This window comes from Maylandia zebra, linkage group LG4, assembly GCF_041146795.1.
Source record: "Maylandia zebra isolate NMK-2024a linkage group LG4, Mzebra_GT3a, whole genome shotgun sequence".
Classification (NCBI taxonomy): Eukaryota; Metazoa; Chordata; class Actinopteri; order Cichliformes; family Cichlidae; genus Maylandia; species Maylandia zebra.
Genome location: NC_135170.1, coordinates 35,741,784 through 35,764,484, shown reverse-complemented (window position 1 = coordinate 35,764,484; position 22,701 = coordinate 35,741,784). Strand labels below are relative to the sequence as shown.

The window sequence follows — 22,701 nt, the reverse complement described above, 5'->3', positions numbered from 1 at the left end:
TCTTTTTTTCTCAAACTCAAAAATTAACCATGGCTACTAAAATACCTCCAAACTGTAATTAAAGCATTAAAGTGCAATAAAACAGCACAGCGCGTCACGCAAACCTCGCTGCATCAGAGTAAATGTACTTTGCACCACTTGCAGAAACACAGAAATTTGTTGAGAGACGAGAGGATGGAGGGATGGAGGAGGAGGCGGAGACTGGAACGGGAGTGAATAATCCCCCCCCCCCCAATAAAAGAAGAAGGAGACACGCAGCAGCATTAAGGCAGAATAAAGAGAGTAAATGTTCGTACCTTTGATGGTGAGTGGAGGAGATTCCTGCACAAACAAGTGGATGTCAGTGCATGTGGGGTCCGCACTAACAGGTGGTGAGAGAGGAGCGAGTAGCCGAGCGGTCGAGAGAGGTAGGAGGGAGGAGAGAGAGAGAGAGAGAGAGAGAGAGAGCTCTCCTTCTCATAGATTCGGACTTTTAACTCTTTCTGCCCCCCACCCCACCCCCTCCTCACTGCCTCTGTTTTCAGTGCGATGTTTAAGTGTTTAATATCCTTTCGCCGGGCTTCACATCCATCTGAAACGTCACCGGCGATGAAGCTCTTCCTTTAATCACACTACACATGTATTAGATTAACTCCCCCTCCATCCCCTCTTTCTCCCCTTCTTTTTCCTTCCCAGGGCTGCAGATTGCAGGGAGCAGAAAAATGTGCCAACAGCAGCATCTGTCTTTCTCTCTCTGTATAATTTGTGGTTAATGATGCCTAATGATACATTTGTGCATCCAGCACACATATACAATCACACATAGCATTTTTTCCTCCTCCCTTGCAGGAAAGGGTGTAGAACATGTGGCCTCCTCCTCCCCCCGACCCTTCTCATCCCACCACCTCCTCGGCCCTTTGTTCCTCCTCTTCCTCACTCCTGTGGTCACACAGATAGGTGTCCCTGGGGTAGAGGAACCCCTTGTTAAAAAAAGAGAGAGAGAGAATGTGCCACTCTCCATCCTTCCTCCTCCTCCTCCTCTTCTTCTTCTCTCTGCATCTCATCCACCCACACACTCAGTCTTTCTCTCTCCGTCCATGCATGCCAAAATGGACAAGGAAACCCTGCGATTATTTCTCACGTTTCGTGCACACCTCTCTCCTTCTCCACCTCTGGTCTCAAGTGCAACATGACAGGACACCCTGCAGTCCACTTCAAGGGTAAAATGAGGACGGGTACCACAGCTGCTCCTGCTGCTGATGTTCTTGTTTTTAAGAGCCCAGATGGAACAGTTTCCTTTTAAGAGGCGGTAATGAGTACACTGAGTGAAACGACTGAACTCTGTGGGTAGATGGAGATGATGCTCTGGAGGCTGGCAGAGGTTTGAGGAGGTGAGCAGGATGGAGGATTAGGTGGAGAGCATTGGGGAGTCTGGGCAGGTAGGGCAGTTGAATTATTATTACAACTGCACAAAAGGAAAGAATCTGCTAACTAATTAATACTAATGACTTCCAAGTTTTATTTATATAGCAGCAAATCAGAACAGCAGTTGCTTCAAGGTGCTTTATACCGTAAAGTCCTACAGTAATCACAATAATCCAGAAAAACCCAACAATCATATGACCCCCTATGAGCAGCACTTTGGCGACAGTGGGAAGGAAAAACTCCCTTTTAACAGGAAGAAACCTCCAGCAGAACCAGGCTCAGGGAGGGGCGGGGCCATCTGCAGGGGTAAGGTGGAGTCAGCAGCTCTGGTCAGCGTTGATCCAATGAGCAACAGCGTGCGTATGAATAATTCTAAAGTAGAAGAGCAGACTAGTGAAGTGAGTGGCCACGCCCACAAGAACGACATGAATCACACTCCCTTTTAGCCCCACCCTTTTTCTTGAAGCTGTCCTCATAAAGCTGACACGCCTTTTGCTCCTGTGTTATGTGTTTATTCACCTCTCTGCATTTAATCTTGAGTTATTATTCATCTCTTCCACAGCATGTCTTTGTCCCGTCTTCCACCCGGTCGCAGGTTTCTTCCTGTTAAAAGGGAGTTTTTTTCATCCCCCTGTCAAAGTGCTTGCTCATAGGGGGTCATATGATTGTTGGGTTTTCTCTGTGTTACTCTGAGGTCTTTACCTTACATTGTAAAGCACCTTGAGGGGACTGTTGTGATTTTGTGTGATTTTATGTCTTTTCCTTCAGAGCTACACAAATAATTTTGCGCTGCAAAAGCTGCAACAACAACGTCTTTTCTGAAAAGCATTCAGGGTTGAGAGCTGCAGGGGTTTTATGATGATGAAATTTAGAAATGTGTGCAGAAAGAAGCTGTTTGCTGAGACAGCAGAGGGTGAACGTGGTAATTAAAGAGCTTTTGCTTCCTTGTTTACTTTCTCGTCTGTTTCCTGGACTTTGATCCAAAGAAAACTTTGAAAATCCAAAACTTGAAGCAAACGTCTGCTTTTCCTCACTTCCTGTCACAGATGTGCTGCTCCTCTTGTAGACGTGGATATTAAACATAAAGTTTTTAATAATGAGCTCCGTGTATGCACAGACAGAACACTCCATTTGTGGCAGGCTTTTTAAGTTGTTTTAATTCTCGTATTCTTCATACTGCAAAGTAACGACGGTACAATATGAACCCGAGCGGCCTCTGAAGATCCCACCGCAGCACTTTGGTGTTCAGAGGAGTTCACGGTCCACTCGGTGACCGCGAGGAGCCCAAACCATCGTCGCTCCACCGCCATGCTGCCAGCTGGTCTGAGGCTTCCTCTTCACTTTGTGTTTCACGGACAAACATGTCCGCTTCAGCCTCGTCTGTTCCAGAAGTCTTTGTTTTGTTCAGATGCAGCTTTGTTAAGCTTTGGCACCATGTTGAGGACCTTTCCTCCTGCAGCTGTACTTGTTCAGGCTGTTTCTAACTGTGCTGTCATGAACTTTAACCTTTGACTGAGGCCTGTGGAGTCTCAGATGGATTCCTGGGTTTTTGCTTGGGCTGAAGTTGCTGCGACTTCCACTCCTGGGAAGACTGTGTCGCTCTTAACGCTCACACTGATGATGATCAGCCAATCAGGTGCGTTTCATTATTAGCACCTGGCTGCTTCTCATCATCTTAATTCTGGTGGAAGGAATGAGAACCTGTGAAAAGCTCTGCCTCCATATTTTATACATCTGCAGTCTCGTGGATGTTGTGTAGTTTTTTAAAGTAGATTTAGTGTTGGAAACCTCAGAGAGAAAGAAGAGCAGGGCAGGATTCATTGAGCTTCTTCCAGCAGGTCTGTCCTCTGAACGTCTGCCCTGCAGGACGAAGGATGTCGGCTATAAGAGCTGTTAAATATTTGATCGTCGGGGCCACGTCCAGCCGCCCTCTGACAGACGTGCCTTTAGTCAGAAACCTGGTCACACTGTATAATAAACTTCCTCACCCTGTTCTACTTTTTCTCCTCTTTCTTCAGTCATTCTCGTGGCCAACGATGCCGTTAATTACCGATGATAATGCTTAAGGTAATTGAAAATATTAACGGGCTTCTCGTCTGTGCCGATCTCTGCCTTAGAGACATGCGGTGCTGCTGGATTGTTGTGTATTATGCAGATTGAGTGTTATTAACCCCGATGGTCCTGAAAACACGAGGCAATACCCAGAGTCTGAATTCACTCGGGTTGTGTGTTGTGATCCTGTTGTCATGTGGAGCCTTTATCCTGCTTTGTGTCGGTTCATCTTCTCGCCTGAATCTCACTCGGTTTGTTGGAGATTCAGCTCACGTCTCAGTGACTGCTCAGCATCGACTGTCTTTGAATGCTTCACCGCGTGGGTCCACACTTCAACCCCCTCAGCAGAAGATACTGGCTGAAACTTTGCTCCCTTAGCTCATATCCATCATCCACAGCCGCCTGGTAAGCCCCTAAATTAAGGCTCTGTGTGACAGCATTTGTAATTCATGCCTTAATTAATTCACACTAACGTCTTTGTTGATAATCACCCTGAAGACTTTTAGATTTGTTAAAAAAGCTGAAAGTAAAACCTTTTGATTCGGTTTCACCTCTGGGTGAAAACTTCAGTTAGAAGTTCCTCATGGTGCCGACAGCATCTGCAGTGATGACAGAAAACAAACGTCCACTGAGATCCTCATCACACCATCAGGGATGTTCGGCTTCCGAACGCGGGGCCGCGAGAAAACCCGCAGCAGCTCATCCGTGAGGGACGGATCGTCTCAGATGTTGCTGAAGTTTGGTCACTGCTCCTAATGTGTCTTTGTTGGCCTCAGCAGCTCTGCAGCCTCCAGCAGGTATCACGCCATCTCCACCCTCCAACCTTTCAGATCAGAGTGAAATGGAGGCGACTGGTTGAACAGGTACTGGTGGTGTTAAAACATGAACATTCTCGTAACGCTGTCTGTGCTTCATTCAGTGGATTTATTCAGCTCTGCAGCTGATTTTAAATCAAAACTCTGAACATCACCTGCTCCACACCAGGTTATGTATTCATCATCAGTTACCATGGTGATTTCGCCAGGCAAAAAGTGATCCACTTTCCTTCGACACAGCTCGTTGTCCCGTAGTCCTCCGGGGGAGGGAGGGAGGGCTGCAGAGCCGCTTGCAGCTCGGTTTTTGTTTTTGTCTGTTCTGTGTCGCAGTTTTTGGGGACGGTGACGTTCAGCTTTAACGCCATCTTTAGCTGCCTGCACCTCAGACGGGTGAAGGAAGTGCAGTCTCTGGTGTGTAGTTCATGTGTTTTGTCCACCCATCCTCCACCCCAGCCTCCTCCCTATGTCGTTCTGAACAGTGAAGTTTCATTCAGAACATTTCCTCCCTGATTTTTCTGCGTCTCTACCTGACGAAGCAGCTCGGTGGTGTAGGAAGATCATTTCTTTGAGCCATTAGTGACAGACTGGTGAAAAACACTTGAATGTCACTGAGTCAGAGGTTCCTTACACTGCATTTCCATTTCAGACTCCATCTGTGTGCTCCTGTCTGCTGAGGCTGTAACCAACACGTTGAACATCATCTGGGCGAATTAAAAGATTAAAGATTAAAAGTGCCCAGAAGTGTCCTGTTATTGTTTCATGAAGCTCATCGAGCCTTTGCTGGCACCAGAGCTGATGTACGCTCTGAGAGGATTTCACGTGCCTGCTGCCAAATGTTGCTTTGATTGGGAAGTTTTGGTTGCAGTTTGGTGTCACGTGGTGACAGATAGTGATGCCGTCAGGTTTTATTTGGCACTGTGAGGGTGTGTTTTGACACTCGGTGTGTGTCTTTTGTAGAGCAGAGCTTCTCCAGAGAACAAAGGTCTGCTCGTACATCAGCCTTTATTTTAGCAGAAACAGAAACTCACTGATTGAGAATGAATTTCTCTGATGAGCACAGGCTCGGCTTCAGCCGGCTGTACTTCTTACTTTGTCGTTGTTTTTATTCTTTTATCTGATTTTTTGTGCTTCTTTTGTGTCTTTTGGTTGTCGTCAGTTTAAAGAATAAAAAGCAGCACTGAGCCAGAAAATCATTCGGTGGATTTAAAATGTTTTGCTGCTAAAACACTAGATTTCCTGCAGCTTTGCATTTCATTGTTAATTTAATTAATTTTATGTTTTTTATATATTTGTATCATCATCAGCTGATAGTGTCTCTGACTGGAGTAGGTGACACTCATAGGGATCACTTTGTGTTGATGTACAGTCACGTGTGTCGTCTACTGTGGACCCTAATGCAAGATTCAGAGAAAGGCAGTTAACTCAAAGTGGAAACAGTGTGAACGACGCTGAGACGGGAAGGAAGACGGCGCTATTTAAACATATAATCAGGAACAACACAACAGGGTAACAAAACACAGGTGAAGATAAAGATGGTGACACAGGCGAGGAAGTCAAACTAAACCAAAACACATAAAAGAGGAAGTGAGACAGCTCAGCTACACTGTCACGAGAGGATGAGACGAAACACGGAGCATTTTTCTCCTGCTGTTTAATCCTTGCTCGTTGGTCCCGATGAGCTAATGAACCGTTAATTTACCCTCTTCAGTTTGTGCTCGTGCTTCAGCTGAAGCTCGCGGCTGTACGGAGACGAGCAGGATCATTTGTAACGCTCCCCAGTGTTTACGTCCTCCTGCCCACGTGCCGGGTCGCGAGCCCACGAGCCTTAAACTCTTTGATGAGCACCCGCTCCCTCCGAGCCTCATTACGTCGCTCGTGTTCAGCTGGATTTCCTGTCGCCTCTGCTTTGCTGCTCTTTGTAGACTCGCCGTGGCCCTCAGAGGGTCTCCGCTGCTGGACAGCATGAATTATCAGATTCCTTTTTTATTATTCGGAGGACTGCATTTCATTCTGACGCCTAAAGCTTCTAACAGAGAAACAATGGAGGAAAAGCGCCCTCGTCGTGTTTTATTTATTATCTGCTCACACCGGGTCGTATCTCCCCGATTCAGTCATGACCTCGTCGGTGTCCACGTGCAGATTGATTTCTTTAATGGTCTGCAGAGACGAGGCAACAAATCCCAGTTAAACAGCCACGTCCAACATCAGCAACCATGTGATTAGATTCAGAGTTTCCAATCTCTCCTTCATGTCTCGACGCTTCATTCATGGATGAATTTACGAGTTTTTAACACCATCGCATGTAAATGAGCTCCACGCCACGGGATTCGGTTAGTTGGAGATATAGTGCAGCTGCTGCTTATCACCTTCACTTTGTCATTTTTTTAATATGTTCCCCTGATTCTCGCCCTGCGCTCCGCCTGGATTTAATCAGGTTTTCACAAAGTCGGCGCCTCTCAGCTAATGTGGTGATTTAAGCTCAGAAATCATCATTATTAACGACGAGGCCGCTAACACCAGTCCTCTCCGCTGCTCGCCTCCATGTGCTGATGTGTAAACACCGTCTGTAACAGCTGAGAGAGCAATTTACATACTGTACACCTCAGAGTGTGATGACAACAAAGCATCTGTTAATGACCTTGTAGTACCATATCACCCTATTAGAGCACTTCGCTCTCGCTCTGCAGGCCTACTTGTTGTTCCTAGAGTATTTAAAAGTAGAATGGGAGGCAGAGCCTTCAGTTTTCAGGCCCCTCTTCTGTGGAACCAGCTTCCAGTTTGGATTCAGGAGACAGACACTATCTCTACTTTCAAGATTAGGCTTCAAACTTTCCTTTTTGCTAAAGCATATAGTTAGGGCTGGACCAGGTGACCCTGAATCCTCCCTTAGTTATGCTGCAATAGACGTAGGCTGCCGGGGGATTCCCATGATGCACTGGGCGTTTCTTCTTCACTCACTATGTGTTAACAGACCTCTCTGCACTGAATCATATCTGTTATTAACCTCTGTCTCTCTTCCACAGCATGTCTTTATCCTGTCTTCATTTGCTCACCTCCAACCAATCACAGCAGATGGCCCCGCCCCTCCCTGAGCCTGCGAGAGGTTTCTTCCTGTTGTTTTTCTTTCCCACTGTCACCAAGTGCTTGCATGTTAGACATCCGACGGCGCTGTTTGCACAACGCAGCAGGTATAAAATCGTCTTTGATCCTCAGTGAAGCCACATCGGGGTTCGTCTGAGCTCTTACGTGTTTGCATTGCGATGTGTAACACGTGCGCTGCTTAGTCTTTCCCGCTCGCTGCAGTTTATTTGTGCAGATGTGGCGTGTAACTCGAGGCAACCACAGCTGTGAGGGGAGTGGTCTCAGTCCTGTTCCCAGTGACTGTTTATGGTGAGGCGACCAAAGAACCTTCCTGAACTCAGATATGCTTTGCATTCTGGGATGCAGGAGGATCCTCCATGTTGTCGACCAAACAAACAAACAAGGCACCTGCTTCCTCCGTCACACGGGTGTAGAGGCCAGCCAGCGACTCCTGGAAACCTCTGGAAGAGTGTCTGATATCACAGTCCGATACCAAGCACTGATATTTTTAACGTGTGCAGGGGAGAGCAGCGTGTCATAATTTGAGGTGAATGACCATCACTATACTAAATCTGCATACATGACCACTAAATGATGTGATTGCTGTTCTTCACTGTTACAAATGCACCGTTCACAGGTTTTCACGTGCTTTGAACCTACTGGAGTCCTGAATGAGAGACGTGTGGGTCAGCTTCTGCTCTTCAAATAAAAATGGACCTGACAGTTTTTATTTTCACACACTTTCATAGATGGAGCTCCAGGTTAGGATTCCAGCTCAAACGACACACTGGTGTCAGAGGGCTGAATGTTTTATTGGACTGTGTGAATATAGTCTGCTGAAGAACCAGCATGATGACCGATAACATTTACTGAAGCATCGCTGTTATCGTCATCAGTTACCTGGAGATTCTTTACCTCTCTGAAAGAACTGCCTGTGACCTCTGACCTCTGAGCTGCAGGTCTGAGTCTTGTCACAGTCGAGTTTTGCTTCATGTACGCCATCAAATATCTCCATGTGAAGCTGCTCGCTGTCACTCGCTGCAGCCTACCTGCAGTCAGGGGGAGGAGCTTCTTTCTGATGAGCAACACAGTGAAACTAAAATATCGTTCCCATCGTGGTAGTATCGATTCAACACCAATACCTGTGTCAGTACTCTCAATGTTTGTGTCAACACTCCCCACCCCAAATCTGCCGACGCTTGTAAACTTGAAACAGTCCTGCAGAGAAACACCAGCAACCATATGAGCGCACGCTTTCAGAATCAGAATCAGAATCAGAATCAGAATCAGAAAGGGTTTTATTGCCAAATGTTGAGCAGGTTTACAACATTAGGAAATTGCTGCGGTACTTCAGTGCAAACATACTGTCATAAATTACGCTTAAATAGACATGAAAAAATTAAAATAAGAATAATAATTAAAGTGTTAAGTAGATAGATATATACATGATATATACATGATATATACATGATATATACATGATATATACATGAGTGCAGGTGGTGATCAGTGCAAACATGGAATGATGCAGTGAACACAGCGTAGGGTCATGTGTTAGTGGTGGGAACAGTCATACGGTTATTGTTCATGAGTCCAACAGCAGAGGGGAAGAAACTGTTCTTATGGCGAGAGGTTCTGGTGCGAATGGACCGGAGCCTCCTGCCTGAGGGGAGCAGGTCAAACAGACTGTGTCCAGGGTGAGAAGGGTCAGCTGACATCCGAGCTGCACGCCCCAGTGTCCTGGAGGTGTACAGGTCCTGCAGAGATGGGAGTCTGCAGCCAATCACCTTCTCAGCAGAGCGCACGACACGCTGCAGTCTCTGTTTGTCCCTGATAGTGGCTCCAGCGTACCACACGGTGATGGAGGAGGTGAGGATGGACTCGATGATTGCGGTGTAGAATTGCATCATCGTCCGTGTTGGCAGGTTGAATTTCTTCAGCTGCCTCAGGAAGTACATCCTCTGCTGGGCTTTCTTGATGACGGAGGTGATGGTGGGCTCCCACTTCAGGTCCTGGGTGATGGTGGTACCCAGGAAGCGGAATGAGTCCACAGAGGTGATGGGGGTGTCAGTCAGGATGATGGGGGGGAGTGGAGCTGTGTGCTTCCTGAAGTCCACAATAATCTCCACTGTCTTCTGGGCATTCAGCACCAGGTTGTTGTGGTCTTGGTGACCCTTTTAACCCCATACGCTCAGTCTGTGTGACCTCAGCCCGCTGAGTGTTTGCAGTGCTGCATCGTGGTTCACTCGCAGTTAGCTTTGAGCTTTCTTTGTGGACAAGAAACGAAACCACAGAAAAAAGCTGACAAACTCAAAGGATTCAGACCAGAGTAAACGATCTGGAGCTGAGAACGTTCTCTCTGAAGGCGGGACCAGAACAAACACACGCATGAACATCCTTTGAGTTTAAATTCGTCTTTCAAACAAAGTCTAATTTTCTAGCACTGACGACGCCGAGTGTTTGGCACACGAAAAAGAGTTTGTGCCTTTTTATTTTTACAAACCTTCAAGCGGAGCTTTTTTCCTCTCGTGCTCTGATCATCGTCATTATGCACGAGTCAGCGCGTGTCAGTGTGCGTTTGTGAGCGTTCGATGTTCGGGGATCGTTGCGTTCCACTAAGACCAAAGTCAGCTCAGTGCTTTCGTGGGGAGTCGCTGCGCGGTGAACTTAACATTTCTTAACATCTTATCATTAGCAGCCATAATGACTTCTGTGAAGACCTGCAGGCTGCACTGTGGACGAGATTAACTGCAGACTCACTCACTGCTGCTCCAGTCTCAGGGCGGGAACATTTTACTCAGAATAACCTCTTTATGATGCTTTTCCTTTTCTTTAGCAAATATTTATATTACAGTGTCAGATATTCACAACTGAGGTGAAAAATGACGTGACCCAGACGCTCAGGCCTTTGCTGGGGTCACTGTTACCACTGCAGGCCACGGCGAGATCATTTAACACATTTTATACAGGAAGACATTTCAAAGCACTTTTTAAAAACAGCAAATCATTCAAATGCAAATGAGAAGAATCCGAGGAAAACAAATAGACGTATAAGATACAGAGAAGACGACGCGATTACTGGAAGTGGAAACAGGTTTAAACCTGATCATTTGGAAGCTGCAGTAGATTAAAAGCTGCGAAGAGAAACTGACTTTGCTTTTTTAAACTGTGTAAATCAGATGTAAATAAATGATCGTAGCTGGGATTAAATGGCTCCAGCAGATATTTAGGATGTTTTCACAGATGAGGAGAACAGGAACGCTTCTTCTGAACAAAACGAGGGCCTCGGATGGCCGGCCAGCTCAGACACGTCCTCTGAAAGTCAATCTACCGTTAACAGCACAGACACTCAAAGTCCTCAGTGATCATCTGCAGAGATGCAGCTCTGCTAAGGACTGCTTGGTTTCCCTCTTATCTGTTCTTTTATCTGTGCTGTTCCCCAAGGATCAGTACGAGTTCCTGCTTAGTTTCTGTTGTCACCACAAACAGAACATTCCCGTGGCTTCGGGCTACATTTGGAGAGAGAGCTGTGTTTGTGTTTGTGCGTCTAACCACACCTTAGCCTGCCTAACCCTTGCACATATCCTTGGGCAAGACACTAACCCCAAGTTGCTGATGCATCCATCAGAGTGTGACTGTTGGAAAGCACTTACAGAAAAAGAGCAAACGTTCTTGTGTGAATGAGCAGAAAAGCGCTGGATGAGAACCGGTGTGTTTACGTCTGTTCCCTTCGTTCACTTACCTGTTGCGGTGGAGGAGATGGTGTTCCTGCCTGTGTGGATTTGTTCTTGCTTGATGAGTTTGTAAATGGTTATCTTGCCCCAACCAGCACCACACTTCCTCCTGTAACGCTGCAACTTCGTGTAGCAGCGAGCGTATGCAGCACTGCACACCTCCAATCTAATCCCTGAAAGCAGCTACATCAGGTGTGATAGCAGCGTGTAGGTGGTGCAAGCAAAAACAGGTCATAACAATGTTTTTATTTTTGAAATGAAACCTACATATTTGACGAGTGGTTGAGGAATTCATCCTTCCTTCCTTCCTTCCTCTCCTCCATCCCGCCTTTTCCTTTTCATTCCTCATATTCCTTCGTTTGCTGCTTTTTCTTTTTACCTTTTCTCTTCTTTCTTTTTTGTTCTTTCTCCATTCTTTGCCTCCTTCCTTCCATCTTTTCTTCATTTCCTTTCTTAGGTTCCTTTACTTCCTCCTTTCTTTCTTTTCTTTTACTTTCTTCCCTCCTTTGTTAACAGCAGCTGCCTCAGAGCTTCGTGCTGAATGTGCCGCAGCTGTAACAGGACATAAACTCTGCAGACAGTTCGCGTATGTTACGTGTTCTTGTAGCCAAACTGTAACATTAAAGTTCATTTGTGTTCAGCTCCCTCTGCCCGCCTGCTCGCGTCCTCTCTCCCGAATACGGTTTCATTCGTATAACAGGAAGCGGCCCAGTCGATATTTGTGACCCGCAGGCCGCCGGGAACGAGAAAACAATATCTGCAGGGCGACCTTTCCCTCGCGCCCGCTGTTCCCTGTAATAAAACCAGCAGCTCACACAGCAGATACCATCGGCAGCAGGAAGTTCGATCTGGGCTGATTTCATTCAGCTCTCCGCATCCTCGTCACCGCCTGAGTCTCCATCACGTCTGAAAGCGTGTTTATCTCCGTCAGCCTCGATATGAGACTCGTTATGATGCGAAGACGGACTCCTCGCCAGTCGATGTGTTTTGTTTTCATTTCACTGTATGACACAGGTTTATAGATTTTTGTGCTTTAGTCCGACCTCTCTGACCTTTAACCGCTGTTAACCTGCTGTCCACAAACATGGAGGCCAGATTAGTAACCAGGACTGAACCTTTAGTACTCAGCCTCGACCTGAATGTTCCTGCGTGTCACTGTGGGGCAAAAAGAGGATGAAATTGTAACGAAGCTGGAAGTTTACTTAACAGGCTTTATACACCCAAACAGATACATTTATATAAACATAACGTAGAAATAATCAGATTTCAACAAAGGAAATTTACTTTATTGGTTATGTTTCAGTTTATATCATGAATATTTTCTTTAATGGTTCAATATTTGATAAACGTTTGTCCCCAATACACAAAATGTGTCCCAACTTTACAGAAACTCCATGAAATGTCTGATTTGCGTACATACATGCAGAACATGTGGTGCACGAGTGACGGTCGAGGGCAGACGTGGACGGCGTCCCGACTCATCACAGCTGAGCCCTCAAACGCGCTCTGGTTCCAAAAAAACTTCAGTCGGTCCTCACAAACATGGACATGAAAGCTTACACCCCCACTTACACAATATCATATTACCCACTCATAACAGACGAATGATCTCTGTCTCTTTGGCAATCCTCAGGACCAGTTGCTAGGCAACCAGGGGAGTTTCTAAGAGCACTGGTATCTCCTCTGCAGAGGGGGAGGTGATGGGGGAGGCGTGTGTGTGCGATAGTGGTACAGAAACACTGATCTGGATGTTGAATGGTGAGGCTGGTTATGTAAGCGTGTATAAATATTCCTGATCCCTGTTTCCACATCAGAGCCAAATCCTGCAGGTGTGCGGGGGATCCGATCCATCCTGCTCCCCGCTCGTCCAGCAGCAGCAGATTTTTCCAGCAGCATCGCTTACAACGGTGGTGGAGCCAAACAGGAAGTCAGGATTAAGCAGAAATAGACCGTTTAGTTGGCCCGTTCGCACCGCACGAGCTGATTCTGTCTCACTAAATGCTCGGGATCTGGTTTCCCGGCAGCAGGAGGCCCATGACGGCTCCGGACTGAAGGTCATGATCTGCAAACAGGTGAGATGGTTCAGGTGTGCTGCGCGTCAGCCCGTGGACTGAAAAACCCTCAAATCCCTCAGCTGATCAGAGCGGCAGGGTTCACGCTGTGACAGGCAGACGATGCCAAAGTCATGAATAATACAGGAATAAATAATCCATCAAATGCATCAAAAATATAAAACATAATAATACATGCTTGGTTTTGTGAGAATCACAAATAAGACAGCTATAAATAAAAAAATATTACATTTTAAATTAAATATGAAGGTAAACTCCAAACATGCCCGTTTACGTAAATGAATGAATAAATAGATTTATCTGAACGTTTTGGTCCCTTTGATGGCATCTTGATGATACGGAGCCATTTATTTGTTCCAGCCTCTTACTGAAGAAGGCCTCCATTAAAGGGAGCAAAGTCGTTTTTCCACGGATGGGGGCAAAAATACCTAGAAATATAAATCATTTACAGGTATCTTTCCGAGACCGATAAAACGTTGGATGAGCATCCTTTAGCCTGCAGGTGTAGATTTGATGAAGCGTGTTCTGTTTTCACTCTGACACAAATCAGCCTCCAGTCTCTGAAGTTTCCACATCCTGCCCGGCGCCCGGCTAACTCCCGACTCCCTCAGCTGAGGCAAGTGAAGCCGCCGCAGAGTTGGATGTTAAATTATAGATATGACTTGTCAACTTCTTTAAACTTTGGGCCTTCAGTAGAGACTTTTATAAAAGATATATGTCGCCATGGTGACGTGACCCAGAGGTTTCTGAGTTCTGCATTTTAAAGTTTCCACAAGTTACTACTGATGCTAACATGTTTTGCTAGCAGTTAGCTGCTAGCTATCTTTGCAGACAGCTAGCAGCTAACTGCCACCTGTAGCTAACTGCCACCTGTAGGTTCCTCTAACATCCATTTTTAGTGACATCATCTGACCAACAACACAGTTAAATGCAGTCGCATGGCAGGATGCTGTAAACGAACTTCAGTCAGGAGAACAACTGAGATAATCCATCCACAATACCAGGTTATATACATATACAAACATTAAAACATGTTAGAAACACAACAGCCTTAATGAACACAGAGTAGTTTGGAACCAGGGTTCATACGTCATCACTTAAAGACCAGATACAGTCTAACAAGCTAGAATTAGCTGATAACAGCATTCCACCTTCTTGTCTAAATATGGCAAAACACTAATGTTGAAGGGTGCCTACGTGCTTCTATTATTAACAGTTTGTGCAGTTTAAAAAACAAGAGTAATAAAGGGGAACCAATCAGGAAAAAGCAGCAAATTACTCTGTATTGAGTATTGGGGTCTCTATTGAGTCCAGTTTCAGGGCTGTTAAAGAAACAAAGGTCCAGCAGAGCACAGCTGGGTTTATGCCACACATGAGATTTGTTGTTGAGATGAGGAAAAGTACAGAGTAGCGAACTCCTGTTTTTTCTGGAAAGACTTCAGATATGAAATAATAATGAAAAGTGTCTGCGGCTGTCAGCGAGGCATCTCCGCCGCTGAAGCCCTGACGGCACACACGAAAGCGCCTGTGTTCAATAAGCGTCCCGCCTCACGCCGTATCTGCGCTCACACGGAGAGAGGCGGGCAATGAACCAATCACAGCGATGGTTCAGATTCAGAGGAGAGCTGCTGCAGGTACGCGGAGCTTCACTTTAATAAACACACGGCCAGAAACATCTGCACAGCTGCAAACACACAGTCAACCTGCAGGTCACATGACCACACCCAGCTCATACCTGAAAAGCTTTTTTTAAACTGTCACCTAATCAAACTAATCAAACATTTCTTTATAAAAACAAGCAAACAACAACAACCATCGCTGTCACAGACCTGATCTCGCCAGCCAGCCAAGACTTTAGAACAAGACTGATTTGATCCTTTTATTAGGTACAAAAAATTATTGACCCAAAATGTTTCCATGAGGAAGAATAAAACAGCTTCGAGAGGGAGACCCAAACAGGTCGAGGTGATGTGGACGGTTTGTCCTGGACTCCTGAGGCTGGGCACTCAAAACAAGTTCAGCACAGTCCGGCTGCTCTGTGTTAGCTGGCCCAACAAAACTTAAACCCCAGTTGGTGATAACAGGGATCACAATGGCGAGCATAGATACGCCCACATCGCTCTCCTGCCCAGGGCCTCAGGCTATTTCTTCTGGAGTACTGAGGGGTTCCCAAGCCAGCTGAGACATACTCTCAGGTCTGCCCAGAACATCCTGAATCACCTCCACGGGCTCCATGTGGAGAGGCAGCGACTCCACACCGAGCTCCTCCTGAATGACCGGGCTCTTTACCCCCGTGTGCTTCTTTCTGAACAGTTTCATTAGTTTAAACAAAAACCCAAGAACACGATCAAATGTTAATGCAGGACATGGATGATGTCATATTTGCCTATGTCCATCATTTATATACAGTTTGTGTGCTATTAAAATTGAGATGCTGAAGGTTACTATGCTAATTCCTAATGAAGTGCTCGCTGAGTGTAGAAACCTGTGGGATGATTTTTACTCCACATAAAAACCCAAAAGGTCGTCGGCGCATCTTTGATTGTGGGGACGTCTTTGATTGTGGGGACGTCTTTGATTGTGGGGACGTCTTTGATTGCGGGGACGTCTGAGCGTTGAGTGCGGTTTCATCACCTGCTGCTGCTCACAGCTCTGCAGCTTGTCCCGAGTTTCAGTGTGAGCTCCGCAGAGTCCGTGTTACGTAACGCTGCGCTGTTGCATAAGCTCGCAACTAAAACTGCAGCACAATAAACTTCAGTGTGATCAGACACTTTTCTCTGAGTCCTGCTCAAAGTCTGTGCTCACAGAACAACAGGGCCAGAGTCCAAGTGGAGCCAGGCAACACATCACTGTGACCTGTAAAGTCCTCACACACTTCACACATACCAGACTCTCAATGGCTGAGAGATGCTGCCCCCTGCTGGACGATCCATGCTCTCCACCAGTGTTGGTCAAGTTACTTGAAAAAGGTAATCAGTAACTAATTACTGTCCTGGTCGTTGTGTCCTTGGGCAAGACACTTTACCCTACCGCCTACTGGTGTTGGCCAGAGGGGCCGATGGCGCGATATGGCAGCCTCGCTTCTGTCAGTCTGCCCCAGAGCAGCTGTGGCTACAACTGTAGCTGCCTCCACCAGTGAGTGAATGTGAGAGTGAATGAATAGTGGCATTGTAAAGCGCTTTGGGTGCCTTGAAAAGCGCTATATAAATCCAATCCATTATTATTATTATTTAAACCTATTTTCTGCACATTCCAGCACATAAAATAAAATATTTTTGTGTTTACACTCAGTCTTTCAAACAGATGCAAGTAAAACACAGCAGAAAATAAATAAAGTCAGAGACTCAGCGGTCCTGTTGCTCTATTTTCACTGTAAAGATGGACTGCGGTAGGCGGAGGTTTACCCTGGTGCAGGTGTGCCACGGTCAGTGGAAGGATCCGTAAGTTTCTCTGTGAGTTTCCCATTACGTCGTAGCTACTCGGTGCTTGTTGGAAGTTTAGGGGTTTTTTCGCTGTAAAAAGAAGTTTTCTTCCCACGCACAGCGGACACTAATGTTTTTGTCACTTTTTATGGAATCAAACTCAAAGTAAGGTCAGTACTTCCACGCTTTAAACGCTGCACGCTCATACTCTCTCTGCACTCGATATGTGATCCACTGTTGATCTGCACACAGCTGTTGTCACTAATGGCGCACTCGCTTACGTCACTGTTGTGAGACATTCTCGCAAAAAAATCACGGTTTTAGTAACGCAGTAACGCAGCGTTCCTACTGGAAAGTAACGGTAATCTAATTACTGTTTTTGCAATAGTAATCCCTTACTTTACTCGTTTAGTTTACAGTAGCCCCTTACTCTAACCATAACTCACTGTAACCCTGTGTGAGTGCTGCTGGTGAAGTTACATCGCTGCTACACGTTCTCAGTGTTTCCATCTTCGTGGCGTCACAATCACTTTGTTTCATCACTTTGCAGATGAGATTGACCTTTAACCTGCACATTTTCACCTCTTCACCTGCATTCAAACAGCTCTGCCTGAGGAAGTGCAGCTGGGGTTAGCCGTACCAGACTCCATTCACAAAAACAAGATTTTACCTCATAAACTGAGTTGTCTGCTTCTGCTGTGATTGGTTCGCTTTAAAACCTTTCTTGCTTCAAATGACGGCCCACCAACTGCAACGGTTATATTTAGAACATTTTCACCTGTTTACCCGTCATAAGAGATGTCCTCCCGATCCCTTAGCAGCACTCAGCAGCAGTGCATCACTCCTGTGATCTGAAAGCTTTAATTCCTGCTTTTGTCAGTGGAGTCTGGTGCTTTGTTTCAACAAGCTGTCAGAGTGTGCTTCACATTTAGAACATCCACAAAAGCTCAGACGTTGGTATTTAAACACGTTAGTGTGGCTCTGAACTTTCTAGGCTCTCTTTCCTGGCGCCTCACTACATCCATCTTTTATATACAGGCTGTGTTCTTTCACTGAGGCCTAAAAGGAAGAAACAATGAACACTCTCATTTCAGTTTAACAAGTCTTTAATCGTAAAAACAAGTTTAAAAAACATCCTTAAGAATGAGCCATTTGCCGCCACCGCAGTCTCGGTGCGCGGTCGCGGTCCAAGCGGGGACCCAGGGGCACGCCGCCTCAGGTGAGAGCTCTCTAACACCTGCGGGCCCATCGGAGCTCAGATGCTCCTGCCATCTGCATGTGTCGTTCTGTCGCCAAGGACGCCATGGTCGGTTTCCGGGATGAGCCGTCCGAGATTCCCTTTAGTGGAAAAGAAAAATATAAAATAATTAATTAAAATAAATAAACACGAGGAGTTCAAGCATCTATTTACCAACAGCAGCACCATGTGTTAAAAATCTGTTTTAAAAAAATCCAAAATTAAAATTTTCCATGTTTTTCTTCATTTACAGTTTCATTAGGTGATCTGTCAGGTACATCTACGAGTTTATCCTGTAGGATTAAATCATAATAAAGCTTAAAAATGATGTAAGAACTGTATCGGTTCTAAATGACTTGCAGTACCTGCACAGGCCACCAGGAGGACACGTAAGAAGAAAAGAGATGAGGAGGAAGGAGGAGGACAAGGGAGAACATGAAGAAGACGAACAGGGATGTGGAAAAGAAGGAGGATGGAGAAGGCTTGGGGTGGGGCAAAGAAGGAGAGGAAGAGAGAGGAGCAGGAGGAGGAGATAAGAAGGAGGAGGATTGTAGAAGTGTACAAACTTCTACTGGAAATCTGCCCATTCAAACTATGAACCTGGTGATGACGTGCAGGAGGCGAAGGGCAGGAGTTAATAAACAGTTTTGTTCTGAGGGAATTCGTATTCTACGGGAAATATATTACATATATTTTAGCTAAAACAACAACTATGCTGTCTTTTCACACATGACGTCACTACTCCTCAACCTTAACTGTTAATTAACAGCTGGCTTTAAATTCAGCTGTTAATTAACAGTTAATTATTGTTAATAACTGTGGAGCAAGCGCAGTTTAGGAAAAGGCCTGATGTGGTACAGTATGCTGTGTTCCAAACATTCGTTTAAAAATCGACGATTTCAGATTCAGACCGATCCTCGAGCAAAGAAACCGAGAATATGGATTCAAAGTGGACCGCCTACACAGGAAACACGCTGCCTAAAATTCGGCGCACGACTCGATATAAAAATTAACTTTGGACTCTTTTCTGAGGGCTGTAAAGTCAAAGCGTGGCAGCAAAAGTGCTGCGGTAGAGGCTTAAATTCAAGTTCTGCACGCGGCGCGTCTGGCGTCACATTTGCCCAGTTCCAGCGTTCCAAACAGCCACAGACCAGACAGCGTTCAGAAATCTGCCCGTTTTGACGTGTTTATGGCCTCTGTCAGTGCAAACGGACTCATGTGAGTCAGACGCCTTTGCTCTGACTGAAACAGCATTCCTGCTTTACTTCGGCGCACAGTTACTGACACACAAACACGGTTTTCCCGGGTTTACCTCAATATTCACTCCTTGTCTTTCTTCTCGCTGTTCTGGAGCTTCTCCACGATCTTGCGCTCATGTCCTGCGGGGTTGTTTCTGTTGGTGTTGTCGCTGGCCTCCTTCTTTGTCCTGCCCTTCCGAGCCGAACCTTCTGCAACAGAAAAACTAAAGCAGTGAGTTTCCCGGGCCCGGAACACGAACCGGACCGAACCAGGACAGGTTAGCTCACCTGCGTATTTATCCGTCAGGTTATAGTACTCGTACTCGTCGTAGTACTCGTCCTCAAACTTGGTGGGCTTCATGTTTTTCACGTCGACGTGACTCATGTTTGTTTTTCCACAAGTTTGTCAGAGATCTTTGCGTCTGCGCAGTAAGCCTCTGTGTTCGCAGGTTTGTCTGTTTTTCGTCTTTCTGTGTTTATATATGAGAAGCATGCACCTCCTCCTCCTTCTCCTCCTCCTCCTCCTGACTCCTCCTGCAGGGCTCCTCTTTCCTCTGCACTAATGTTGCATCAGCCACAGAGCTGCATGCTCTGGATAACAAGAACACGCTCTTTGTGTCAAATACACAACTTTTTGTCTCATGTTTCTACATTTTTTTTTTAAGTCACATTCAGTATTTCTTCTCATAGCTTTAAACCTTTGTTTACATAGTTATTAGCTCTCGTTGGTTCTTACAGCTAATTCTCACTTACTTGGCTGGATACTCTTGTTTTGGTACTTTTTATATACCCACCAAGGTATCCTAACTTTCCTTCACCTGTCCTGTTTCTGAGCATGAAGCTTGTGTTATCTTCATCACATGCTGACACTCAGGTGTGCGGTGAATACCCAACCTGACACCTGTGTACGTGGTCTCTGGTCCTGTGACTCCTGTGAGACCCGACCTTGGTTCCCCCGGATGATCCCGGGTCTGTTTTCTTTGGTTATCAGCAGCTGCTGTGGTCACATGACCCTGACCTGGTTCGTGGTGTTTATCTAAAGCTGCTCCACCTGCGCTGCAGTGTGACAGCAGATCACAGCCGTCCTGCAGAAATGTTTCCATTAATGTGACCCAGACTCATCTCCAGAAGCTTCACTGTGACTCTTGGAGCCTGGCTCCTCGGTTTGTTTCCTCTCATCACTCAGAGGTCCTTTCAGACACGATCGTAACCGCTTTCACTTTTGTTTTTCATATCAGTTTAAAAACTTACTTTATTGGAAAAACGTGCAGCTAAAACTGAAGATCCAAAGCAGCATGAAAGGACCGCTGCAGTTACTTATATTAGTTAGTGATATTAGCTTTGTTTCGGTGTCCTTGTGTCCACATTTATCTAATCTGTGTGGAACAAACTCTGGACTGAGCGTCTCAGAGGAACAAACAGAAGAACGAGCGCTTTGCTCTCTGCTCGTGGTTCAGATTCAGCACATTTTTACATTTGAGCTGTAAAACACTTCAGCTCAGCACAGGTGTCGCTTTCTGTCACAGAGACACACACAGACACACACAGACACACAGAGACACACAGAGACACACAGACACACACACAGACACACAGACACACAAACAGACACAGAGACACACAAACAGACACAGACACACACAGAGACACACAGACACACACAGAGACACACACAGACACACACAGACACACAGACACACAAACAGACACAGACACACACAGAGACACACACAGACACACAGACACACAAACAGACACAGACACACACAGAGACACACAGACACACACAGAGACACACACAGACACACACAGACAGACACAGAGACACACAGACAGACACAGACACACACACAGACACACAGACAGACACAGACACACACAGAGACACACAGACAGACACAGAGACACACAGACAGACACAGAGACACACAGACACACACAGAGACACACAGAGACACACACACAGACACACACACACACAGACACACACACACACAGACATACACACACACAGACATACACACACAGAGACACACACACACAGACACACTTTTGAACTTTGAATTGACCGTTCTCTTTTTTCTCTTTTTTAGATCTAAGCTCATCACACGTGTGTTTGTTCGTCGTTCGTAAGTTTGATGTTTGATGTTATAAACGTATTTTAATCTTTCCGATGATGATTTTGTGTTTTTAGCAGAGGGTTTGGGGTGTACGCGCGTCCTCTCGTGCACTGGAGTCATTTTGGTTTTGGTTTTTTTACAGCTTCTTTGAACCAGTGTTTCCAGTTTTTATCCGTCTCAAACCAGCACAGCCACCTCTGATTTACTAGGGGTGGCTGTAGCTCAGGTGGCAGAGCAGGTCAGCCACTAATCAGAAGGTCGGTGGTTCGATCCCAGGCTACCTCCTGGCTGCATGCCAAATATCCTTGGGCAAGATACTAACCCCGTGTTTGCCTACTGGTGGTGGTCAGAGGGCCCGGTGGCGCCAGTGTCCGGCAGCCTCGCCTCTGTCAGTGCGCCCCAGGGTGGCTGTGGCTACAATGTAGCTGCCATCACATGTGTGTGTGAATGGGTGAATGACTGAATGTAGTGTGAAGCGCTTTGGGGTCCTTAGGGACTAGAAAAGCGCTATACAAATGCAGGCCATTTACCATTTACTAAAGCCAGGGCCCAAAGTTTGTGCTGACGGGTTAAATATGAAAAAACACGGATGAAAAATGTGCGGTGCAAAAGACGAACAGTGATGATTTCTAAATGCTTTATCATAGAATTCCATGTATGTAAAACAAAGAATCATTTTAAGGTGAAATGATTGAACAGTTTTAATTCAGATCTTTCAAACACCTCGAACGTTTTAGTTCTTCTGATTTTGGACGTTTGGAGTTGAAACACAAACGTCTAAACGACTCAGCTGATGTGAACATAAGCAGGTCCTGATGACATCAGTCACGCCTCATTAATCTGCTGCTGAACAGTGTTGGTCAAATGACTTGAAAATAGTAATCAGTTACTTGTTACTGATTACTTCTCCAAGAAAGTAATCCCATTACTTTACGTAGGGTGTCTTGCATTGAAATCCGCTGCAATGACCTGGTTACTGCGTTCACCAGATATCAACACGATTCCGCTCCTCACGTGTTAACCTCTTCGACATGTCAATGGCTGTGAACACAGAGAAAGTTGTAAATAACTCAGGAAAGAATAAAGTTACGTTGAAACCAAGCACACCATTGTTTTTCTTGTGACATTACCAAGAAGTTTGATGTGTCACATGACCCTCTTCCTATTGAAAAAACAAAAGTTGGCGGCCGATTATCGGGGCCTGGAGCCTGGGGCTCGCTCGGGCCCCTTCGGGGGTGGGGTGCCCCCGGCCTCTCGGCCTGGGGCTCGGTCACTCAGGCACAGCTGGCGGCCGGCGGAGCTCACGGGCGCGTCACTGCAACTCCCCCTGGCTTCTGCTCCGCGGCTGCTGAGTGAGCCCTCATCTGGGACTCTCCTCAGCTCTTTCTGGGACAGTGGCGCGGCTGCCCCTCTGTTGGTCTTCCATGGTTTCTTGTGTTCTGGGGGCCTCTGGATGTCTGGAGTTTTGATCTCCTCCATACCTGCTTCACACCCTGGAGGACGGGGCTGTGGCCCCCCCACACTCC

General features: G+C 46.1%; 2 protein-coding genes and 1 long non-coding RNA gene across 3 annotated transcripts in view; all 3 read right to left on the bottom strand.

The window, feature by feature from the left end:
- Positions 1-389, bottom strand: part of doc2a (double C2-like domains, alpha) — a 67,928-nt gene extending 67,539 nt beyond the window's left edge. The window contains exon 1 of the mRNA XM_024802169.2: positions 297-389. The gene's annotated coding sequence lies outside the window, so the exon portion shown is untranslated. The remainder of the gene's footprint in view (positions 1-296) is intronic.
- A 10,777-nt stretch (positions 390-11,166) lies between these two features.
- On the bottom strand, positions 11,167-13,951 carry LOC143418532 (uncharacterized). The gene is made up of 3 exons (XR_013098518.1): positions 13,608-13,951; positions 12,507-13,148; positions 11,167-12,241 (listed from the first exon to the last, which is right to left on the bottom strand). It is a non-coding gene; the product is annotated as an uncharacterized LOC143418532 (long non-coding RNA).
- A 3,717-nt stretch (positions 13,952-17,668) lies between these two features.
- Positions 17,669-19,525, bottom strand: nupr1b (nuclear protein 1b). Its single transcript, XM_004556475.4, has 3 exons — positions 19,344-19,525; positions 19,130-19,265; positions 17,669-17,918 (listed from the first exon to the last, which is right to left on the bottom strand). Exons 1-2 carry the CDS (start codon positions 19,438-19,440, stop codon positions 19,138-19,140), a joined length of 225 nt encoding a protein of 74 aa, XP_004556532.1. The 5' UTR covers positions 19,441-19,525; the 3' UTR covers positions 17,669-17,918; positions 19,130-19,137.
- Positions 19,526-22,701: the final 3,176 nt, after the last annotated feature.

Bases quoted from the DNA above. Each gene is read 5' to 3' on its own strand.
- nupr1b (XM_004556475.4), bottom strand. From the start codon at position 19,440: ATGAGTCACGTCGACGTGAAAAACATGAAGCCCACCAAGTTTGAGGAC. The intron at 19,266-19,343 runs GTGAGCTAACCT...TTTCTGTTGCAG, and splicing joins CCTGACGGATAAATACGCAG to AAGGTTCGGCTCGGAAGGGC.